This window comes from Pteropus alecto, unplaced genomic scaffold (assembly GCF_000325575.1).
Source record: "Pteropus alecto unplaced genomic scaffold, ASM32557v1 scaffold125, whole genome shotgun sequence".
Classification (NCBI taxonomy): Eukaryota; Metazoa; Chordata; class Mammalia; order Chiroptera; family Pteropodidae; genus Pteropus; species Pteropus alecto.
Genome location: NW_006436888.1, coordinates 2,229,467 through 2,246,059, shown reverse-complemented (window position 1 = coordinate 2,246,059; position 16,593 = coordinate 2,229,467). Strand labels below are relative to the sequence as shown.

Genomic DNA, 16,593 nt, shown 5'->3' with positions numbered 1-16,593 from the left:
CAATTTTAATTATACTTAAATTATAAATGTTAACAGTTTTTTAACTTTCTGGAAAAGAAAGCTAAATAGCAGAAAATTACATTAAAAGAATTAGACTGTCACTTGCAAATGGACACAAAAAACATTTGGTTTTATTTTGCCTTCACGTAAGTATTTAAAACCATTCATTTTTTTAAAAAATAAGATCATTTTCACTTAATGAATTAAAATGAAATTTGTAAAATAGCTACTTTTAGTTACAGTTTTTACTTTAATTAAAACAATCTTTTAAGATTTCTAAGTTATCTTGATCAATCTTGGGTTCAGTATCTTTTTTTAAATTTAAAAATTCCTAAAACTTCTGAGAGATTGATTTCAGCTAAGTGTTCTAGAAAGGTAAAAGATAATTTAGTAAATATTATATTTAAGAAATGAGAGTAATAAAATAATGTCGTTAAAACATTTGTAAATATTTACCCCAAGAAAGAAAAATATGAATGTAAAAGCCATTTAAGTGTCACTTTAAACCCTTCCCCCATATATACATAAATTATCTAAAAATAACCAGATTTTCAAAAACTACTTTTGGAAAATTATCGCTGTACAACAATAACGTTGACTTTATTTTTTCCAGATATGGCCGCGTGGAAAGTGTCAAAATTCTCCCTAAGAGGGGATCTGAAGGAGGAGTGGCTGCCTTTGTGGATTTTGTGGACATCAAAAGTGCACAGAAAGCTCACAACTCAGTCAACAAAATGGGAGATAGAGACCTACGCACGGATTATAATGAACCAGGCACCATTCCGAGTGCTGCTCGGGGATTGGATGATACAGTTTCCATAACATCTCGTAGTAGAGAGGTTTCTGGGTTCAGAGGAGGTGGTGGAGGGCCTGCTTATGGCCCCCCACCATCACTTCATGCACGAGAAGGACGTTATGAGCGGAGACTTGATGGGTAAGTTCCAAGGTTTCTGTAGGCAGGTATTTTGTATTTGATATGGTGAGAAACAGAAACTCGTATTTAGGGGCCCCAGATGGATTTAAAATTTTGGGCATTCTCAATGTTTCCTATTTTGGGTTGGAAACGGAAGTGATTTCTATCCCAGTGGCTGTTATCTTATGGAATCGTAGAGGATATTTCCTGCAGCTGGTTGGATACCTACTCCTGAGATACAAAGTGGTGGAAGATTTTGTATGGCAGCATCATTTTTGGAGTTACCTGTCTTCTAGAATTAATTATTTCTTCTCTTGGATAATGTTAAGGCCTTCCTTGGATATATCCCTTATACCTGATGGAGCTATTTGGCTACAGATTTTGTGGTTGTACTATGTGGAATATTTCTGGAATATTAGAGCCTACAGATTCTTTTAGAAGTTAATATCTGCTTCTCAATTTTCACAACATAAAGTGTACAAATGAATTGGATTGTCACACAAAAACCTAGCAGACCATAATGATTCAACCGCGTGGATTCTACAAACAATACTTTAACCTGGAAATATGTTCTTGGCTGAAGAAGAATGAAGGCAATGTTTGATTTTTCCATTTTGGATCTACACAGTTTTCATGTTGGAATTATACTCCTTAATGGAATGGGGAAAATTTGAGATGATGGACGTTCCTAAATCCTGGAATATAGCCATTCTTTTCTAATTGCTGGAATGTATGGGATGTCATACAGTCAAGATTCCATTAGCCCAGGGGAAGAGGATTACTCTCTCTTTTCTTAAGCAAGTTGCTGTCCAATTTAAGATACTTTAGCTTTGAACAGATGGTAACGATCAGTTGTGGATACAGCATTCAAAATTGACTGCTGGATGGCTACAAAGGCGAACTGTTGGCGAGCAACTGTGCCTTCCCTCATTTGGTGGAATCGTAGAGGATATTTCCTCTTCTGTCAGCTGCCTGATTCATACTTAGGGCTGGAAATTTTTATGAATGTGGATCAATTTATATTTGTCTGCTATCTCAAGAAAGAAGTCTGGGGGTTTGAGAGTTACAGTTTGTCTGGGACTACTTGCTTCCAGTGGAATTATTTTATCTGGTCACTAAGATTTTTTTTTTCCTTGTGGTTCATCTAAGTATCATTTGACACCCTTGCCCATTAAAGAAGGTGGATTACCCCCATAAGAGGGGCCAAAATTGGGGAAGTTATGTTCACAATTCTCTCCCTAGATTTAATTGGGATTATAGGTCGTGTTTCCACACTTGGAAAAGGTTGGTATGTCCTGACCTGTGTATATTAGATCCTCTCCTAACCCAAGTCAAACTCTCTTTTTCCCACTAACTCTAGAAATATTTAGTACTAATAGATGAATCAAAGAATAGATATTAGATTTCAGCTCTGCTAGCTCTTGTGCCTGCCTTTCTGTATCTTCCTAATAGATAAGAACTTTGCAAATTTATAAAATATCTGCCTGCCGGAGCAGTAATTCTCTTAGAACTATTGCTTATTGCTTCTGTTTTATCATTAATAACAGCCTTCACTGATTAACATTTGATAGGGTGCTAATTGAATTATTTATGAAATTTTAAGTCTCAAAGGAAACCCTCTTGTTTGTTAGATATTGAAATATCTATTAAAATTCCAGAAATGTAGTGAATAAAAAAAGATAAAGTCATTTAATACATTTAAGTAGGAAAGATATTATTGTTGAATTTTTTGCCATACCAGTTGCTTTTCAAAATGGCTACAAAAAACAAAAATAACCTATGAAGTTATGTGTGCTACTAAGTGAAATGGTGGGTGAAAATGAAGATTATTAGAGAGATTTGGAATCTAGGCATGTATGGCGAACATAGTATTGATTGTAAGATTTTTGCCAGGTATTCCTCATTGCAGAGATTCTAATTCTTCTATGTCTTTCATGATTCCTTAATCTCTTTTGATAGAAGACAGATCCAAAGATAAGGTTGAGAAAAAACTCAACCTTAAGTTAAAATTCAAGTGAAATGGTCTTTATAGGAATTCAGGAAGTGAGTTCTGGTTTTTTACAGAAGTAGAATATTTAAAATTTCTTTATAAGGTTAGACTTAGTTTTAAATACTAAAACATGGCATGTTTGTAATTGTACATGCAACAGTTTTTGTACTCTTAGGTTGACAGATATTCACATCCTGTGGAAAAATTATTTTAAGTTAAACCATATAGCGAATAGCAACCTTAGAGAATCTTACAGTTCCCAAAGTTGCCTAATTTTATTATCGACAACTTTAGTTTAGCTAAAACCTAAGATAACATATTTCCTGTAACCGTTAAGTGAATACATTAACAAATTGAATAATGGAATAGGCGTTTAAAAAATTATGTGGAACTTTGATAGCACAGGAGATAAAAATACCTTTATCCTTTAATTAGTTAAATTTACCATAGAATAGCATGCGACAATCCACTATTTTGATATCCTAAGTGTTTTTTTTTTTGGTTTGTTTTTCTTTTTAAGATTCCACTTTTATTAAATGTGATTGTTTGGGCACAACAATTTATGTAAGATAGTAATTTTTATAATTACCCAAGAAGTTGCAAGTTAATGAGAAAAAAATTACACTTAAAATTTTTTTCTGGACTTCTTTGAAAATGCCCTCGTACAGCTGGGATGTGCATCATAATAGGGCTTTCATGTCTGTTAAAATATATCAAGGAAGTTTTGCCTTAAAGAAATTTGCAAATTAAATAAAAGTTTACTGTATTTTTTATTGAGATAGATATAGAACACTTTGATATTAAAATGACAGTCTCTTCTTGTTCCATTAAACTTAAAATGAAAAGGAGATGGCATATGTATATTTCTGGATATAAACCAGAATATTCCTAAATAAAAGAGTGACTCAACTGACTTGCAGAACACGAGTCATGAAAGCCTGATATACAGTTAAAACAATGATTGCTCAGCTGTGAAAATAAGTTTTAGAATTAAGTAAAATATTAAGCTTGTTAGTGTTCGCTTATTAAGTAGATTAATGTTGTTTATAAAATGACCAATTGCAACAACAAAGACAATGCTGAAGTGAATGTTTGCATGACTTGCTTTTAGTTTTGCTTTCCTCTTTCTGATTGATTAAATATTTTTCCCCCCTCCTAAATGCAGGGCTTCAGATAACAGGGAGCGTGCTTATGAACATAGTGCCTATGGACACCATGAACGGGGGACGGGAGGATTTGATCGGACAAGACATTACGATCAGGATTACTATAGAGATCCTCGCGAGCGGACTTTACAACACGGGCTCTATTATACTTCTCGGAGTCGAAGTCCAAACCGTTTTGATGTTCATGACCCCCGATACGAACCTAGGGCTCGGGAGCAGTTTACACTGCCCAGTGTGGTACACAGGGATATCTACAGGGATGATATTACCCGGGAGGTACGAGGCAGAAGGCCAGAGCGGAATTACCAGCACAGCAGGAGTCGGTCACCACATTCATCCCAGTCTAGAAATCAGTCTCCTCAGAGGCTGGCTAGCCAAGCGTCTAGACCCACAAGGTCCCCTAGCGGCAGCGGCTCTAGGAGTAGATCCTCCAGTAGTGATTCAATCAGCAGCAGCAGTAGTACCAGCAGTGACAGGTAGGTTAACAGACTTTTGTAACAGATGAACTGTTGAATAAATTTTCACAAATTCTCGACGATTAGTGCTAATGATTTTTAGTATAGTAATGTTTGTAAAAGAGAGTAATCTTAGATTAAGTATACGATGAGTGAAGAAACTTCGGTTAGTGTGTAGTTATTGAATAAAGCATTCTGTCAAGTACCCAAAGCTAAGTAATGATTTGCAAATACTGTTTCATCCTCAAGATGCTCAATATTAAAATTACCAAAAAGGAAGAAAAGTGGTAACTTTAGCTACGTGAAGCAGATCTTGTGCCACTGAAAATGTGGTATTTGAAGTTTTTAATTTCTTCGGTGTATAATACTTATTTCTAATTTCTGGTTGAAAATTTGTGAAAACTGGTTAAAAATGTATTTGTGAAATGTATTTTTGAAACATTTATTATAAATGACTAAGTCAACGTACAGACATATTTTAACATCAAGATGGTAGCCAATTTATAAACTCAAGTAGGATAGCGTTCTTCAAATGCAAGTTGTAATTTATTCACTAGGCTGAGTAAGTTAATTTCATTAGTTGGGAATTTTTTTTACAAAGAAATTTTACTCTCAAAATGAAAATAATAAAGGTAATCTTAACAGGAAACAGCTTAGAAGTTAGGTATGTGGCTTTTGAAATCATAAATCTAGGTAGATAGTGTAATTTACTACTTTTGTAATCTTGGACAAGTTACTTAAACTCTAGATCTCAGCTTCCTCATCTTTCATAAGAACTGTGCTTTATAAAGTTACTGTGAAGATCAAAATGAAAAAAATGTAAAGTGCTTAGCTTGATACTCACATATGTTCAATAAAATCTGCCTTTAATAATTGCTAGCTATTATTATTACTACTTCAAATGTTGATAGTCTGAGCATTTCCCATTTCCCATTGTTATTCAGCCTGCTAATCCTAGATATCCCAGTATTAAATGTAGGTGGTGTATATTTTAAATTTATATGATACAAAGTCTTTGACCTGATTAAAATACCAGATTAATTACTTTTGTGTAGTATTGCCTGCTTAGAATTAATTTTAGAAAAGTAAATGATCACATAATTTATGAGTGGCTCCTTTTAGGCCTCCTAAATTTTCTAATTTGAAACAATAAATGGAAACATTTTATGTATGTCTCTAGATAGAAGTCAAACATTTTGGAAGATGTAGTACTTAGTTTAGGAAATCAGGAAAGTTAAGTTCTGGCTTTAGCTTTGCAGCTTGGTGACATGGATGAAAATGCTTAACTTTTCTTGATTTCGTTTGGTATATTGTTGAACTAAATGAGTGACGATTCATTTGAACTTTATAAACTGATTATAAAATCTCGTCATGTCCCACTTTCTCCTGCATAGAAATGTCTAAGATGCTCAAGTTTTAGTCATTTTCCCCAAACCCACCTTATTAAAGGGATGCCAGTGCATTCTGTTGGATCAAAAACCTTATTGAGAAGCCAGCTGATTCTGGTGTTGAAGTTAGAAGAGAAGCACGATATAAGTCCTTCAGGGTATTTGGTGGGAGTTACAGTGATTTGGGATCTGGCCCTTAGCTTCAAAAGGCCAAAAGCTTGAACTGACAAATTTGACATGCCCTGTTTACATAATCAAAAGAAACAGTTGTGTGCTTCTGCATATTTACAGTCAGAAAGGTAACTGACACAAAGGCAGAGAGAGGCAGGATGAGCTTATTAGAAAATCTACACGGAGACTAAATTACAATTGTAGAGGATATTTCCTTCTTTGTCAGTTCCCTGACTCATACTTAGGACTGGAAATTTTTATGACATAGGGCTATGAAGGATATTTCGTACTTTAGCAAGAAGAAGAGTTTTAGGCTAGACAGAGAACATTGTGGGTAGAAGAACAACTTGAAGAGATACAAGTGGGTGGAAGAATGTTTTGAGAACAGCAGGTAATTTAGAATGACTTAACCACACTAATGCTTTTGAGTTTTATTCTTAATGCAGAGATGAGCTGTTGAAGGATTTTGAGAAAGAGAAGTAGCTTGTTGAGATGTGTTTTTAGAAAAGGCATCTGGTGACTCAGAATAGGAAAAGACAGAGATTCTGGTTAGGAGGCTATTTCAGTAGCTTGGAGATGGAAAACTTGGACGGTGAGAGCGCCTCAGAGACAAGTGGGAGAGACATTGTATTAAGAATCAGGTTATGTTCTTTTATTGAAAACAGAATGAACTTTAATGATGGGCCTTTCAGTACTGTCCTGTAACAACAGGACAGGTCTTTGTGCATACTGCAGAGCCTCGTATATTGCCTTTCTCAGAGTATGTGTTCAACAAACAGTTGAAATACTGAGATAGAATTCTTAGTTAAGAAAGGATAAAGCAAAATCGATGTAAATAGCTAAAAGATTTGGTCATTACATTGTGATTGAAACAAGTGCACAGAAATAAAATCCTTTGGTGTTCAGAGCATATCCATTATCCCGGGATTCAGCCTCCTTTTATCAGGTGTCTTCTTTTCCTCTATAATTATATTAATTTCAAAGTATAATTTTGAGATGTTATGTAGATTTAGAATGTTAAGTATCCTTTTGGAAGAAACGAGTTTTTTTTGGTGCTATTTAAGGCTTAATGTTTGTGAAACTGACATTTCAAGTCCTTTAAATATGTTTAAAGTTAACACCTTATAGTAGACAAAATATAGCTTGGTTTTAGCTATAGAAACAAGTTTCTATTCTATCTGCATGACTGACTGGGAAATTAATCACCCTCCATCCCCCTTCATTGTTACAGCTTTGGTGAATAGAATCCTAGCAGTGCATTTCAATCGAGTAAAACATGGAATTGATGGCAGTCTAGTTGTGAAGTCCTTATAAACGATACACCTACTGTTTCTACAAAACTATTCACAGTATTTAAATAACGAGAACTGGAGCTTAATGGTATAAACTTTCCTGTGTGCAGCTCTGTGCATATGTCTCTCTGTGTTGGTCATTTAGGGAGTCACTTTTACTTTCAACAGAAGAATATAAATACCTACATTTTACAAAAGTATTCATTTTAAAAGTTCTTGATTGAAGTTTAATGTACTTCTGTAGTTTTCTACAACTGGATTTTTTTTCTTTATCATGTTGTAAGAATTTTTTTTTAATGCAGGCCAAAGGAATTGAAGAATTTATTGAAGTTAAATTAGCTCATAAATTTTCCTAGTATCGTAAAGTCGTTTTGACTGAGCTTTGTTTCTCAGTTTTTTTACTTTGATCACAGCCAGAGATGAATTGGGCTGTTTCAGGGTCCCTGAACTTGGATGGGGAAAAAAATTACATCTTTTCCCTAAGCTGTAACACATTAATCATTGCCTGTTCCCATTATGGAAGCAGGCAACACAAAGCAGTATTAACAGTATGAGTTACTTTGTAACCAATATATAAATCCACTGATAATTTATTATTGTTGTTGTAGATATCTCAAGATTGAGATTATAGTCATTATTACTGGGAAATAGTTATTAAACTCAGTGTTAGGTATCGTTTAATGTTAATAAAGATGTATTTACTACATCACAAAAATTTAAACATTTTAATAATCGTGTCAGTATAATTGATTTCCTTTTTATTTTTATTTATTTTATGTTATGCATTTAGAAACATTATTCTGAAAAGTTGTCCATATACTTCACCAGATTGCTGAAAAGAGTTCCTAGCACCTTTGTAATTAGAGCTAGCTCTTGATTTCACACTCTGTAAAGGTTTACTGAATGATTTGTGGAGGGGAGGGGATGGATGAAAGGGTAATGAGGAGGGGTTGAGATTTGGATAATACAAAACCTATTCTTGTTCCATCTCCTCCCCTTCAATAGGCTACTTGCCTAAATCTCTTTTTAAGTGAAAGTTAACTTTTGAGTTTACATTCAGACATACATTTATTTAATAAATACTGTTATATTTGTGCACCAAATTTATGGAATAAGATAAGTTGTTTGGAGCTCCAAGAATAGAACCAGTTTGGATTAAACATTGACTGTGGCTTATCCAAAACAGAAGATCTACGTATGTGTAAGAGTTCCTATGTAATTAATCTGGGTATCTATAGCTCAGTGCGTCTTTCTAGCTTTACCAAAGGCAGTCTCATATTCTGCCCCCATAAAAATTTTTTTGGCTTCTGGTTAGCCTTTTTCGTTTTGTTCCTTTGAACCCTGTTGCTTTGTCTGAAGAATGTGTCAACTGCAGACTTTTATTCTTTCTAATCATAGAAATAGGCATTTATATGGAAACTTAAAAGGAAAACAGTAAGCAAAAATAACTACATGAAAATAACTGTAGTAGGTGGCATCTCATTGTCTCTTGTCTCTGGCTTTCAATAAGCTATGTGGCTTTAAATTGTGCTTAGTTAACTATTTGAAGAAATCTGAATTTTAGAGCAACCTTTCTTAGATTTAAAAAATGGAATAAGTTGCTTTAAATAATATATTTGATGAAATTTTAGCATAAAGTTGTAAGCATGAAAGTCCCCAATCTAATAAGCATTTTTTTTCTATAAAGACCAATTCTGCTAATCATTTTGTGAACAGTCTAGATATTATAGATTATAATTTCCTAGAGTGAGAATTTTATTTAAATGTCCTTTTGTCTGATTTGATGGGAAGTTTAGCACTTCCTTTATTTTAGTTATGAGAGATAATTTCCTTTCAAGTTCATGCAGAAAAACTTTCAGAATTGCTGTCATCTTGCAGCCTTGTAAAAGAATATTGGACAAGGCTGAAAAGGCAAGGGGAGAAACCATTGGGAATGGTGACATTGCATGTGTCAAAGTGATAGTGACAGTGTACCTTTCATTTCTCTTATTTTATAAGTATGCTTATTTAGAATGTTGGTTCGGTGAGGGAATGCTCATTTCATTACTTGGCTATTCAGTTTGCTATGATAATATATTAAGTGCTGGAAACTATCAGATATGGCAGCAGTTTTAGTATATATGAAGTAAGAGTCAGGTTTTTAAAATGTTAAAGGAATTAATAATTAGTGATTTGAGTAGTGACTGTTACAATGTATAATCATGAAAACATATTTGTCTGAGTTTATCAGAAGTGAGCTATAATGTATAGGCAGATAATTTCTGGATTCATTTGGAGATAAATTTTGTTGCACTGTGCTCTTATTCTCAGATATATTTTGCGGGACCAAAATAGTTTGTATTCACTGACAAAAGTCACTACTACTAAAAGTAATGCCTTTTAATTGCAGAAAAAGTGATAGCAATGAAATTAAAACTATATTTAGGAAATTGGTGATTAGAAACCATGATTTTTTTTCTCCCTGGCTCTTCTGTTTGTACCTGCATAAGATTGAAGTGAGAGTAGAAATTAAGTTGGTTTCATTGCATAATACCAACCTTTCTCCTCTTCGCTACTCTGTTTATACTTGTCAGTTTGAGAAGAATCACTTAAATTGAAATGAGATTTTTTTGTTTTGTGTAGAGAAGATACCTGTGCCCAGAGACCATTGAACCAAAAGTTATGCTAATTAAAATGCAAAAATCAGTGATTAGATATTTATTGATTTTCAGTATAATAAGTGAAGTCTCTGTTTTGGGAGCATTCAGAGGATGTTCAAGGAGGAACAGTAAAGTTTTATCTAAGACTTTAAGAAGCCAAAGTCAAGGATAATAAATATTCTTAGAAAGGATGTTAATTTTGCCTCTTATTTTCATTTGTATTCTTACTTAAACCTAAGTAAGATACCATATATTGCTTTAAATAGCAGATTTATTTCTGGATTTCACCATTCTTTTCCTGTTTTGTTATTTTGTCCTTATGCCTCAGTTTTACTTTTTTAGGTAGTTGAAATTATTTGAGATTTCAAAAGATAGACTGTCTTGCTGAAAATTAGTGTTATGAATAAAATATATGCATTGTTCTGGACCTTTCCAACTATTATGTGAAATTTTTATCTTGAAATTTGTAACTCTTATTTGTGATGGAGTGGTTTTATTGATTGTATTCTCCCTCCTTGAAATATTGGTATCTAAGATCTTTAAAAAGTTACCTGTTTGGAGGGAGGAAGGGTTGATGGAAAAAAGAACAACAGGCATATTAGTGTATCTGCAATCTTAGAGTAAACTATTAGATTTAAAATGCACATTGAGTCTTGCCTCTTTTTGAGTAGCTGCCTTATTAAATACCTATTACTTTCCAAAAGAATAAGCATTTGCTCATTTCTTCCTTACTGTAGTTTTTTTGGGACTACATAGCAGCATAGAATAAATGTTTAGCAGTGTGTGCTTTGGAGATACACGCACACACATTTTAATTTTATTTTATTAGTACTATTTTTTCCATACCTATCAGTGGCAGGCAAAATGCAGAGATCCCTCGAAGAGCCCACATTTTTGAAACATTCCTTTCTAGACTGCCGTATAGTTTATTACTGAGCAATAAGCTATGTACGACCTTCTGTCTTTTGGGATCATATTAGCCAGTCAAGCCTTTTTTTGTTTTAAATGTGAGAAATAGGAGTGTTTACTTTTCAGTTGCTCTGGTGGGCTTAACTTCTTTTATGGAGATCTATAAATAGATCCGTTTCTGGTTTTCCTTTTTTGTCAAGAACAGCATTTCAGTAAGGCTTTGTAGAGGCGTAGGTGTTGTCAGTGTTAGGGTTCTATATGGAATAGACAGTCAGTTTTGGAAACAAGTGCTAGGCTCACCCATATTTGCTCTGTGTTAGGAACCTTGCTTTCATTTAAGATCCTTTGCTGCTAGGAAAATGACAACTAGGTAGACTTAACTTTGAGAGCAAATGAGGAGAGTTCATTGTGTGCTGCCTGGACAGCCAGTATGTCTAAATATTGTGAGGAAAGCTAGGAGGAACTGCTTGTTTGTGACTCAAACCAGCCTAATCTGGAATCATCCAGTTTGAGTTGGCTGCTTGCCACCTCCCAAAGGCTTCCTTATTTTGCCAGAGTTTCTGCCCGGCTTCCAGCTCAGGAGGTGGGGCATAGTGAAGGGACCAGGCAAGCTTCTGCACTGTAACTGGGCACAAGCTGCAGGGAGGAGCAGCTGGAAGTGGCTGCTAGTTAACCCTGGTTTGTTCCTAGGAAGGAGGCATTTCATACATAGTAAGGACCTGAGGGCTATAAGCTGGTGTGAACTCTACTGTTGCCAGTCATCTTTCTGTTATTACCCCCTTGCTTTAACTGTAACTTTCTTCTGCCCTTTAGAAGCTAAGGCTTGAAAAACAGCTTTTGCCACATCACTGCTTGGGTATGTCACAACATGATCTGCTTTGGTGGTGATGAATTACCACAATTTTATTTTATTAGTTAATTACCAAAGTTCCCCCAAGAACTAGAGTCTGTTTGAAGTAACAAACTGTCCTGTACCCCCTTTCATTATTTCTACTTGGATTGTGCTGGGGTATGTTTTGGTTTGATTGATATGTGGAAGGAATGAAAATAGGTTTAGGGTAAACTTGTGAACTGGTATCTTGTGAATTTTAATTTAATCTTTATGTAACTTTAAAATGTTGCTTTAAAAATTAGCAAAAAATTCAGATTTAAGTCCTAAATAACACATTTTAAAATTAAAAATGCTGTGCCAAATTGTATTTGTTTGACTTGGAAGCAAACTCTTATGTAATTAAGCTTCAATTACAAATTTTTAGTGTCACTTAGTTTGTCCATAAAGAGCCTCCTCAGTTTGCCTCTTTCGAGAAATAGAGGAGTTAACTAATGAAACATGCCTAATTCCTGATCAGAGAACACTCAGAAGTCACTAAGAAATTCTGAAGAGAACATTTAAGAAATAAAAGAGAACATTTATTTTTGTCTTTCTGGATGCCAGGGTTATATAGAAAATGTAAATTTCCAGAACCTTGCTTATGTTTTAAACTTTCAGAATGAGATTGAAGCCTTTGTTAGTCTATTTTACTTAGGGTAAATTTACTCAACAGTTTTGATGATCTTGTTCTTCTCTTTTATCCCTTCTGGGTTGTCTTTACTTGAAGGCGTTCTATGATCATTCTCAGAAACCATGGTCTAATTTCACTCTACCCTGAACAAGGAATCATTCATGCATAGAAGTAAAAGAAAAGGTGTTAGTCTCATTTTTAAATCAAGCATTTTTTTGAAGCTCAGAATTAGCCAAAATTTCATTACAGGCAGCCTCCCATTAATTTTTTTTTTTTTTTAAATCTGTGTCTTAGAGTATAAACTGAATGATTGCCTTTATCTATAAAGGATAGTTTTGTGATTGATTGCTTCTCCTGTGAGAAGTGAAAAGAGCACTCTCTGGTAATTTATTTACTTAAATTATTAGTCATTTATTACATTATATGATACTAGAGTTTACTGCTTCTAGAAATTATATAAAGTCACCTCTATAGAACATCTTCCTAAATTCACTTTGTATGATAACTGAACTTCTTTCTAAGTAGACAACATAGAAAGTGATATATTTTAAAATTAACTTTGCAAAATAGAGTTAATTTCTCCTAAGAATCTCAGAGTCATACTCGAAAATCTTTTCTTGGTGTAGAAGAGATTAGAAATACATGTTAAGATGAGGATATTAAAATATATTCTTAAAATCAGGTGGGAAAACATATAGCTCAATAAAATAGGGCTGGACATATCTAGAATTTGGCTTAGCTAATATCCATTTGAGATTTTCTTAATGCCATTAAATTAAAAAAATTTTTAACTTGTGTGAATTGTTGGTGTAATCCTAATAAGGGATGGTGGGGTTTTTTTGCTGTGTTTCTAAATCATCAACAAAGATAGTTTTAAAATTTAAAGTGGTAACTAAGTTCTACTTTTTCTTTTAATTCCTCTGTACTTTTAAAGTGGAAATTTATGCTTATAGGAATTATTTTGCTGACTTATTGGAACTATCTGTAATTATAATGAGAAATATGTGACTTTATCAAGATAACACCAAATTATTAGTTTTTCTTAATGGTGTGTGTGTGCGTGTGTGTGTGCGTGCGTGCGTGTGTGCGCGCGCGCGCGCGTGTGTGTTTATGTATGTATGTATAATAACCATTATTTTTAAACACAGTAAACCTCTATAAAATGTTATCGCTCATAAATGGTATTTCTTTTAAAGATTATAGTGGCTTTAACATGGTCTGTTATTTAAAGGATGATGTGCTTGTTTTTTGGGAGTTTTTGGGTTTTAGAACTAGATTGCCCAGTACTGAGTCCAGTAGCCACATGTGGCTATTGAGCACTTGAAATTTGGCTAGTGTGTACACCATTACTGATCAATGCTATAACATAAAAACATGCTAAGTGAAAGAAGCCAGTACAAAAGACCACATATTATATGATTCTATTTATATGAAATAATCCAGAAAAGGTAAATTAATTTATGGAGACAGAAAGATTACTGGTTGCCTAGGGCGGGAAGTGAAAGAGAATGGGGAGTAGTGACTGCCAATAAATAGGTATGAGGTTTCTTTGTGGGGTAATGCAGATGTACTAAAGTTATGGTGACAATTGCATAACTCCATAAATAAACCCAAACCATTAATTGTACACTTTTATTTATTTTTATTGAGTTTATTGGGGTAACATTGGTTAATACATTTATATAATTTTCAGGTGTACATTATAATTTGACATCTGTATATTCTGTTGTGTGTTTACCACCTAAAGCCCAGCTTCCTTCAACTACCATATATTTGATCCCTTTAATTGTACACTTTTTAAATGAGTCAGTTTTATGGTGTGAAATTATATCTCAGTAGAACTATTTTTATTTTATTTTATTTTATTTTTTAGACGAGACAACCCTTGGTTGACCTCACAGATTGCAAGGACCTTATCAGCTTACAGTCTCTTATTTTTTATTTTTTACACCTACAGCACCTGGTCTTCCTAGGTGGTCTCCCATCCAGGTACTAACCAGGCCCAACCCTGCTTAGCTTCCAAGATCAGACGAGATCGGGCTTGTTCAGGGTGGCATGGCCATAGACTCAATAGAACCGTTTTTTAAAATACACACTAAATTATGAAGACATAGCAAAAAATATTAATTTTTATATCGACTGCATGTTGAAATATTTTGAGTATATTACACTTAATATTAAAATTCACCAATTACTTTTTAAAGTGGCTGCTTAAAATTTTTAAATTACATTTTTGGCTTATATTAAATTTCTGTTGTACAGCACTGTTGTAGAAGGAGGTGCTATCAAGATACAAAGTCATGAAGTAATTTGTGCATTCATTTAGTGCTTTTCATTTTGTTTAAAGAATAGAATCCATTCTTTTTATTTATTCATTCACTTATTTATTTATTAATTCTCAAGACCCTTCTATTCTCTTTGAAATTTTGGATTAATGGAACAGGTTATTTGGTACTCTTAAGCCTGAAGCATAGACGGAACTACTTCCAGATTCCATCTTTAACAAATTTGGTATTGGTCAAGCTAAAATGCTTGTTGATTTCCAGGGTGGCCAAGGGAATGTCTTAACTGTTGAAAAACTTCAGTCTCTAAGCCCCTAAATAAATTAGTTTAATTTTCAAGAAGAAAATTAAATTATCTTAACCAGAGTAATTCTTATTTTATTTTTAAAAAACCTTAATCTGAAGATATTTTGAAAGTGATGGCGAATACTTCTGATAAAGATTTAAAATATATCTACTAATATACAGTGGAATTCTGGTGTTGGAATTAGAGTAAGACACACATTTAATAGACGCCCTGCTTCTAGACATGATTTATAGAACCAAAACTGGGGACTTCCATGATTCTTTGAATGTTATTTTCAGTGGTGGAGAGAGGGGCAGACTAGCCTCCTGAATGTGCTGTGTCATGGTGGTTGGAGCCATTTGGACTGTAGCTTTGTGTTTGTTTCCACTGGAAGAAACTGCAGAGGGGAAGGACTTTAGGCTGGAGTTTCCTAGTGAGTAATTTAAAGTCATTTATAAATAAATAAACAAGTTTACTAAATAGTAGATGGTTTTAGGCTTTCTGGTAGGGAGTTAGATGGCCTTCTAACCTCTTGGGTCCGGCACTTCCTTAACAGGGTTCAGAAGTGGGCAGTGGCAAACTTCTTTTTTATTCTGGATAGGAAAAATATGTAATTTAATTAGCATAAAAGTTAAATTGGAAAAAGGCAAAACCTAAAATTCAGATTTACTTGTGGGTTTGGTAAAGGCTATAGCAGTTGTATATAACCATTAAAAAACCCTAACAACATGTTTTTACTTTATCTGTCTACTTTCTTGGTTTACGCCTTTTGAAACATTTTAGTTCATACAAGAAATATATATGATTTTGCATACTGTGTTCACTTAAGGGAATGAGAAGACATCACTGTTATATTGACAGTTTAGATTTCTCCTCAGTTTGTCCCTTGAATAAGGTATCCTGTGGGTGTACTAAAGGCTGTACTACCACGCAGAAGGATTTCTTGTTCCTTAGGCATACATGTTATATCTGCTTATTACTTTCATGGAGCATGCGTGTTTGATGCCTTTTGCTTTGAGTTACTTGAGTAGCAGGTTTTCTGAGTCTTAAGGGATTGCCAAGAATATAATGACTCTATGGGCCCAGGCTCTTTGGAATTTAAGGTAAAAGTTCTCTGGACCATGGTTTTTTTGGACACAGAATATTTAGAAAAATACTTTTTTTCACTTTACCCACTATGAATTTTATACTTAGCAGAATCTGTAGCAGAATCTGATCACATATCTACCTCCAAAAAATCTTAATATAAATGATAAGCAGCACTTTGTGACAAGATCTCTGCTAGTCCATTATCTTATAATTCTTTAGGGCCCCATAAAGCCCACCAGAAAGTAAGCCCCATAATTCTTAGTAATAGATTTAATAAGAGCATAGCTATTTCCATTTTTGCTATTGTTATTAAAACAGTAGGTTTTGAAACCACCAAATTGTGTTTTTAATGCCCAAACTGTAAGGCTTCATTTTTTCAAAAAATTGTGGCAAAATATACATAACATAAAACTTACCATTTTAACTATTTTTAAGTGTACAGTTCAGTGGCATTAAGTACATTTATGTTGTTGTGCAACCATCACCACCATCTCCAGATCTTCTTCATCCT

General features: G+C 33.9%; 1 protein-coding gene and 1 non-coding gene across 3 annotated transcripts in view; one reads left to right on the top strand and one right to left on the bottom strand.

Annotated features, from left to right (window-relative positions):
• The first annotated feature begins 613 nt into the window (after nt 1–613).
• SPEN (spen family transcriptional repressor) overlaps nt 614–16,593 on the top strand; it is a 49,421-nt gene continuing 33,441 nt past the window's right edge. Inside the window, exons 1-2 of one of the 2 annotated variants that reach the window (XM_015591332.2) lie at nt 614–934; nt 4,069–4,545. In XM_015591332.2, the coding sequence (XP_015446818.1) occupies nt 735–934; nt 4,069–4,545 (677 nt within the window). In that variant the 5' untranslated portion in view covers nt 614–734. Of the gene's footprint in view, nt 2,198–4,068; nt 4,546–16,593 lie in introns of both variants that reach the window. The other variant, XM_025048584.1, reaches the window with a different exon arrangement.
• Nucleotides 14,374–14,492, bottom strand: LOC112481820. Its single transcript, XR_003047055.1, has one exon. It is a non-coding gene; the product is annotated as a 5S ribosomal RNA (ribosomal RNA).